The 8,261-nt window shown below is 39.8% G+C and overlaps 1 protein-coding gene across 1 annotated transcript in view; it reads right to left on the bottom strand.

Moving 5' to 3' along the window:
• Positions 1-1,472: 1,472 nt before the first annotated feature.
• ctnnd2a (catenin (cadherin-associated protein), delta 2a) overlaps positions 1,473-8,261 on the bottom strand; it is a 179,813-nt gene continuing 173,024 nt past the window's right edge. The window contains exons 20-22 of the mRNA XM_016503673.1: positions 6,236-6,367; positions 5,487-5,563; positions 1,473-3,556 (exon numbers count right to left, since the gene is read on the bottom strand). Coding sequence (XP_016359159.1) covers positions 3,296-3,556; positions 5,487-5,563; positions 6,236-6,367 — 470 coding nt within the window. The 3' untranslated portion in view covers positions 1,473-3,295. The remainder of the gene's footprint in view (positions 3,557-5,486; positions 5,564-6,235; positions 6,368-8,261) is intronic.

An 8,261-nucleotide genomic window follows, 5' to 3' on the forward strand; every position in this document is an offset into this window, starting at 1 on the left:
CTCGGCGGGGCCAGGCCCGCCTCCGCGCACAGGCAGAAAGTCTGTGGGCTGAGAGCCAGCCCAAAGGGAAGGACTGTGAATTCATAGCATATGCCTTGATAGGCGAAATGAAGGAATTTCCTGTGCGAAGGATAAATGCTAATGTGGAAGAAAGGATCTTTGAGATTGATCGATGTGAACCAATCATTCTGATTTACTGAATGTAAGAGAGCCTGATGGGCATTACGGAGAACGAGGTTGATCTCCTTCCAGAGATCGGGTGATGGCGACCCTTTCTCCAGTTGCTGTCCCATGTCGACCAGGAGTTCGGCCTGGTAAGCGGATAGCAGGGAGGAGACTTGAGGGCTCTTACCGCCAAAGCCGAGGCTTTATAAGAGGCCTGATGAATGGACGCAGAGAAACGGTCCATCTTGCCGGGTAGAACAGGCTTGGGTGGGGCGAACAGCCTGCCTTGAGAGGGGTTAAGATGTCTGGCGATAGAGGGCTCGATGGTGTCACCCATACCGAGATTCGCCATGTCCTTAACCTCAAGACCGGCATGGCCAAGTTTGAGATTGAGTGGATCTCCCCAGTAGTCCTTCATATGTTTAGCAAATGCCGGGAGGACGGGAAGAAGCTGTTTTCTAGGGCCTCAAAGGGGGACGGGTCGCATTGATTGGCCCAGCTCAGAGAGGCTGCACCGCGGGAGGCCCCTGGGAGCATGCCGGTGTCCCCTTTTTCCCCATCTGAGTCAGAGAATTCCAAGTCAATGCTCTGAGTAGCGGCCACCTTGAGCCTCCGACGCAGGAGCCTCGTAGGGAGCAACAAGCAATGGCTACAGTTTTCCAGGAAATCAATGGCTTCTTGAGCGCCTTGAAGACCCATGCAAACCACACAGAAAGGATGGGGATCCCTAGCGGTGATGAGGATGCCGGGTAGGCTCGCAACTGGTTGTCCACGGGGGTAGCCGGGTTCAATTTCGAAAGAGCCATGAGTAGCGGACAGCAGATGGATTGAGGAAAAGGCAAGGTAAGAGGCGGGTAGCCTAGTAACAAGTGCGAGCATGGGTGGCTTGCAGATAAAACAGCTAACATGGTAAAAAATGACAAACACGTCTGGTGGAGGCTGATCCAAAGATGTGTCCTCCTCTAGACAATAGTGAAAGTCAACCATAGCTGTGAATAAATTTCCAGAGGTCGCAAGAAGCGAATGTCAACTGAGGAAAGTCATTTTAACGAGATAATAGAGTAGGCATATGCAGGTAGCGAAATTTTGGTATGTTGTTTATTTCCAAGATAACACTTTTGAATTTATTATAAATTTATTGTTTGTTATTTTTTATAGCAAGATTTGGCAACACTGAGTCAAGACGTACCTCCTTTGCTGTGATTTCTTGCACCACAACTCTGAAACACATTTAAATACATCATTAACAACTAATTGTTCAGTTCGGTTCTGTACACACAGCGTAGAATTTCTGCAAATGTGGCTGTCAATACCTGCATTTTTCAGGAGTCAATTCGGTTGTAGAATGTGGTCGTCACTCCCATAAATTACTGTACTGTGTGTGTACAAAAAGTACTAAAAGGTGAACTGACAACCGAATTTAGCTTCAGCATGTACGTGGCCATTGTGTAGTGAAACTTGCCCCATAGCACCACCTAGTGTCCAACCAGCTGTAATACCAGCGTATCTGCTTTGAACGCACAATTGTTCGGGTGTGAAAATGATGATTTTGTGGCATGTCTACTGGATATAAGAAAATGGCTCCAAATCGTAGAGTAATTTATTGTCCTGACATCAGAACATTATCCAAATCCAGCATGATTATTTTAGTAGCTTGGTAACAACACAACTGGGACCAGGTTAACATTTCAAGTTTCATTTTCTCTTTTGGAATCAGAACATGAAGGTAAACAGAATCGTTTTTCTTTTTTTTGTACAAGTCTTTTCTGGTTTGTTGCTTACAGTGACACTGACATCAGCACATAAAAATTATATAGATCTATATTTATATTCATATTTATATATTTATCATTCTCTATTAACATCTCAGTGTAGCAGTTCATCATCTCTGGTCAAGTCAAACAGAAGAAGCCACCTGTCAGAAACAAAGCCTCTCATAGCAAACACTGATCAACGTACAGCAAACACTCAACTAACATTGAGAGACGGTTTTTTTTGTACATCTTTGGAGGGAATTAAGCTTGCAAAGTTAAGTTTTGCCCTCCTGGTAGTATTCCAGTGTTTTCTAGATGTCGCTTAATTCCAGTAAAACACACTAAAAACACACTAAAAAACGGAAAAAAAAAACCGCAGATACAAATCGAAGCAGTAACTGAAAAACTCAAAAATGTCCCCAGTGCTGATTGAAGAGATTTTAAAATTTGGCACAGTCAGTTAGCACAGAAAACTGAGATCAAGGTCTAAAACAGACAGTTCTCCTGCAAATATGGATGATAAATAGCCGCATTTATTTTTATTCCACACTGAGTCACCAAGAAAGAAAAAAGTGAAATTGAAAAAAGAATCTGTCAAAAATCTACATCTATTTTTGTAGGCAGTGAGAAAGCACTTCATCGACGAGGAGAGTGGAATGATGCTCTGGTCTTCATCTGCTTTTGTTTTAGTTTCCACAGACATATTCACATTTTCAGAATGAACAATACTGGCATTTACATCCTTGCTCTTCGCACGTAATTTTGGGGAATGGACACTGAAGGTTAACACATCTCTCCGAGGATGTTTATTTTTTTGTCTTTTTCTTGTACTGTAAAACAAATACCCAAAGCCATGGGAAGAACTGAGTGGTCTGTGTAATTTACACAATGCACTTGTGTAATGCATTTCTTTAATGTACTCCAAATACTTTACATCAAATAAAAAAAAATAGAGGGGAAAAATGTGTAAAGAAAAAGCTTTTGATCCACCGTGACTTCAAATGAATGAAAAGAAAGTTTTGAAAATGGTGAAAAGCTGTTCCTGTAGCTAATTTTACAAACGTAATTTTCTTGTGCTTACATACCTCACCTTCCTCTGCTATATATTTTTTTTTTTTGCCACTACACTTTTCAAATACCTTTCAATACATAACCCACTTTCTACTCCAGAGGTTAAGCTTTCGCTTCTCTTTAAAGCATGTGCTCTCTCTCATCTCACACGCATTCTTTCTCTCTCTGTCAAGGCCTTCTTTTCTCTCTCGCTTTCTTTTTTTTTTTATTCGCCATGGAACCAGCTTAGACTAACAAAACTCTCTGAAAAAGGTTTTGTGATATGCATGCACATGCAGTTTCCTGGCCTCTATGTGCTCAAAGTCCTAAACCCAAGAGTCGGGGGACGCGGGGTAGTGACTCGTTTCGTAGTTGAGTTCGCTATAGGGCCGTGCGGCAGAGTAGAAGTCCACATAATTCCCGGTGGACTTGAGTCCCAGGTGCATATTCAGATCGGTGGCGGGAGGGGGACGATGAACCTGATCCTCAAAAAATGGCTCCTCAAAGTTCCTAGTGGAGTTTTGATAGATGGGGTATGCCTCGTAGTCCTTGCGCGGGGGCTCCTGTGGTGCGGGCGGCACTGGGACCTGAGGTGAAAGAAGGATTTGTGAGTGAAGTTGATTAACAGAACCGTATAGAGTCTCTTATCTCAAATTTGGGAGGAAAAGGTAGCTGTTGTGCTTCCAAACAGTGATTTGGAGCGGATGTGCTTTTATATTGTACAAGGCTCAACAAAGGATGGCCCAGTGCTATATCATACATTTTTTGCTAATGTACATACATTTTATAAACTTTTTAAACTCAGCTAGGTAAAATTATCTTTCGAGTTTTTGTTGAAATTACAAGAATGACTTAGGCTTGGTAACATCAGTAAAAATTTGTTGAAAATGACAAATCAATCAGTAATGTTTGGCCATGTGTCTTTATGAATTTACTGCTTTTTGGAGTTTTTAAAATACTTTAATACTCTATAATTTCCAGCTGTTATAGCAAAACGTCTTTGCAAGAAAACCTAAAGGTGTTATGAAATGGAGAAACAAAATATTTCAAGTCGTGATGCAGTTCTCCTCGATACACCCTTTAATATGCATCATCGTCGTACGTAATCGGAGGAGAAGTGTTCTGAACAACTCATGTCTGTCCATCAATCACAAAAGCGATACTGCTGTTGGATAGAGATGTCGACTAAGACTCAATCTCAGACGTTGTTTTGTTAGTGGATGTAATGAAAACTGCACCTTCAAAAACCTTGCATCGCCACCTAAAGATCTGAGCATTAGAAATGCATTACTTCAGTTTATGACATGCCTGAGAGACTGAGAGATAAAGTTTTTGTTTGTTCTTCACATTTCACAATGGACTGTTTTGTGAATTATTCTAAATATGCTGCTGGTGTTGTGCTGAATTTTGACCTGATTATTTTTTATTATGGATGTGGTGCAGTGAAGTTAGCCAATCGCAGCAGTGGGCATTTACTTCTGTTTCTGCAAGAGGTAACGCCCCTTAAAATTGAGTGTTTTTCACAGAGTGAAAATGAGGATGGAAAATGATCATTTTTACAAATATTGGATTTTTTTTTGGTGCAAAAACTTTGCAAACTTCATTAACTAACCTCAAGAAACATAATACAAAATTCTGAAACTGCATTTCATGACCCATTTAATACTTTATGAAAACAAAAACGGAATCTTTTTCATATGCAGACATACAAATGAGATAATATAATAACATTCTGCCTAACATCTCCTTTTGTGCTCCATGGAAGCAAGCCATGCAAGTTTGGAACAACAGGAGGTGAGTAAATGATCACAAACTTAATTTTTGAGTGATCTAACCCTTTAAATTCACATTATTCTGTTCATTCAGAGCTGCTTTCGATTCTGATTTGAAGCAGAAAATGAGATGTTACTAACTGAAAAAGATTCAGAGCTGAATGCTCTCCAGCTACAGAAAGGAAAGATCCATGTGGAAGCCAGGCTTATCAGTACCCAGCCTCATCGCAGCTGCTCGTCTGGAAGAGCATTTCTGTCGACTGACTCAACATACGGTGTGGTGCAGAAGTGTGCCAGGGACATCTGGCAAACTTAATCCATATGAAATCTGAAAATTTACCATGATGAACCTTGTCAAGTAGAAGTAATATATCTTCTATATGGCCAAAGTGCCAAAAAAAAAAAAATACTTGGAAGCATATAGTTGCAATTCATTAGCATAGCATGACGGCTCACAAAGTCAAATAAACAGCATCTGAGAGGTCTATGCAAGAATGAATAGATCTTCAGCCTTCTGTTTGCCAAGACATTTCTGGATTGGCAGATAGACAGCTGCCTTGTGTTGAAAACAAGTGCTAATGACTTATCCTAACATAGCCGCATAACAGTTGTAGTAAACGTAAATGGTCTCTGATTTTAGGACGTTTTTCCACAATCAAGAGACACATTTCACATGCAGTCTTGGAACTGCAGTCCCTGTTTGACCCTGGTTATTTGAGTCGTCTCAGGCTGATTCTTTGCTCACCTGGTTGTGTTTGATCTCGTCATTTGAAGTCTCGTACGAGTTCCGGAACAATGTGGATGTTCCACAGGAGGTTTGAACTGAGGGGATGATAGCGAGAGTGTGAATGTGCAGAGAATTTATTTATTTTTTTAAATAAATCAAGCATTTAACAACTATGAAAAATTCTGGAAATTGTACTTATTGACAGTGAAACAAATCCATCCTTTATAAGATACTCTGGCAAGGCTGAAGCTAGGAACTCTGAGCTCTATTTTAACCAAACGTGAGTCGGGGATAAGGCTTGATGGACCATTAACAGATTTTGCCCTTTAACACTTATGTGTGGCTGGCCAAGTGTTCAAACCCAGACAGTGTTATTTTTTTTCCTCACATATATTAAAATACAACATTACAGTATCTAACAAATCTTGATTTGTATATTTTTCTGACACATTTTTATACACAATACACTGAATTAATAATAGATCTTAGAATTTAAGCAAAATTATTGTACATATTTAACTTCACATTCTCTTGTGTAAAACTTTACATTCTGCAGCTGAAAAATAATTCCCCATGGATGTTTTCGTGAATGGTGGAGTTCATACTTTGTCATGAGAATGTTTTTTTTTTGTCCATTCAAAAGTAATTTAACATAAAAAGCTCAGAAAACAGTGGATCTCACAGTTCTATAAGTGGACATCTAGTTTTCTTGCTGTTAAGTACTTTGAATAAAACTCTGATCTTCTTCCTCCTGAAGTTAGACCTACCTGCCATTGTGTCTTTTCTGGAAGTGAGCTCTCCTTTGTTTCCATGGTAACTGGCGTTGGTTCCAGTGGAGTCGTAGTTGCTCTTCCTGTCCTTGAGGCCGATCATCTCTCTGGGTGAGGCGGGGGCACTGGCTGCAATTCAAATCATCACACAAACCCTTCTTACTGAGCATCTGGGTACACACCGGCCTGATTTCACACTTTGCAGTTTTTACTATTTTCTTTCTTTTTTTATTTAGATATTGTTCTGTCTGCCTGTTTTAATGTCGGTATTACCAACTTTGACTTGACTTTGACTGTTTTTTTCAGTTTCTGTTTATTTTGTCCAAATTTCTCTCTCTGCTTCTTACTGTCTTTGTTCATCATTTCCTGCCTGTACAAGGCTGGACATGCAGAGATGTGCATCATTATTCATCATTAGTGCTGTTTAGCATGACAGCATGAAGGATGTTTCCAACAGGTCCTGTACCAGCCAGCTCCAATCTACAAAGCCTCCCCCAAGTCAAATAAACAGGAAATCCCACAAAAGGTACCATATTTGTCCTTGAAGTGCCATCTTTCGAAAAAAAGTCAAGTTATGACAGAAAAGAGTGAAGTTACCATATGACAAACGCCACTTCTATGGAAGTAATTAGACCAGAGAAAATATTAGGGGTTATGGGTTGTTGCTATGGTCAGTGAAAGCTAGTAACGGCTTACATGTAATCTGGATTTAACATTTAAATCTATAAACAAGTTATGTCAAAAGTAATCTAAAATTAATCCAAAATCATTCAGAATATATTACCTAAAATTAGTAATCTTGATTACATTACTGACTACAATTTCAATTTCAACATATAATCTGTAATCAGTAACAGACTACAATTAGTAAGTAATCTACCCAGCACTGGCTATGGTGTTGCTATGCAGTGTTCTGTGTTATTGTTAGAAAGTTGCTACAGACCTTATGTAGCCCTGTCTGTCCCTTTTCAACACTGCACTTATTGTCTTCTGTCTTCTGGTTTGTATTTCCACAGCATGAAGGTAAGATCTGAACAGATTTATGAATGAACTCTGAAAATTATGAATTTTCCCGGTCTACTGACATTTGTTATGACATCCGCATCAAACATTACAATGTTCATGATAACTTTCATTGACTTTACACTAAGTAAATCCACTTCACCAGCCAATTACTCTTCAACAGCGATGCCATAGAAATATACAGAGCTACCGCAAAAACCGAAGTTCAAACACAAAATTCTAATGATGGCTGCACACTTGTTTGTTCGGCACATAAGGTCTATACATTCTCTAGAGCAGTGGTTCCCAACCCTGGTCCTCCACTGCTCTAGAGCATTCTGAGTGGTTGTGTTGCTACTCAGTTGTTAGAATGTTCTGAGTGGTTGCAAGGTGGGTAGCTCCACCCCCTGTGAAATCTCATTGGTCATTGTGTGGACTGACAAATTGCTTGTTTTTGGAAATGACACAGGCTGTGTTCGAAATGCCATACTATCATACTACTCTTACTATTTCTGCAGTATCCAGTATGTATGCTGTGCATAGCATGCAAATTTTCTGTATGCATGTAATACCCGGATGACCTACTATATTCGCCAGAATCTGCTAAATATAACTCAAGTACACTGAAATCAGTACAGAAGCTGTTCGGAATGGCATACTACCATACTATATTGCAGTATGCTGTGTGTATACTGTGAATAGTATGTGAATTTTCTGTATGCATGGAATGCCCGGATTACCTGCTACATTGGCTGAAATTTGATGTATGCATCTGAAGACGCTGCATGGGATACTGTTTCCCAGAACGCAATGCGCTCCATGTGACGTTTCATCTTCAAACGCGTGAGTGAACTGGAGGTGGGGAATAGTAATTATAAATGTAACACTTGTATTTGTACGTATATACATACTACAAACTATCGCTGTGTATCTAAAAACAGTATCGTTAGTAGGACATAAATTGTACTTTAATCTCTACAGCACGTTTCCGATCATCAAATGACGTCACCTTTATCTTTAT

Source organism: Sinocyclocheilus anshuiensis, unplaced genomic scaffold (assembly GCF_001515605.1).
Source record: "Sinocyclocheilus anshuiensis isolate Anshui unplaced genomic scaffold, SAMN03320099.WGS_v1.1 scaffold1626, whole genome shotgun sequence".
Classification (NCBI taxonomy): Eukaryota; Metazoa; Chordata; class Actinopteri; order Cypriniformes; family Cyprinidae; genus Sinocyclocheilus; species Sinocyclocheilus anshuiensis.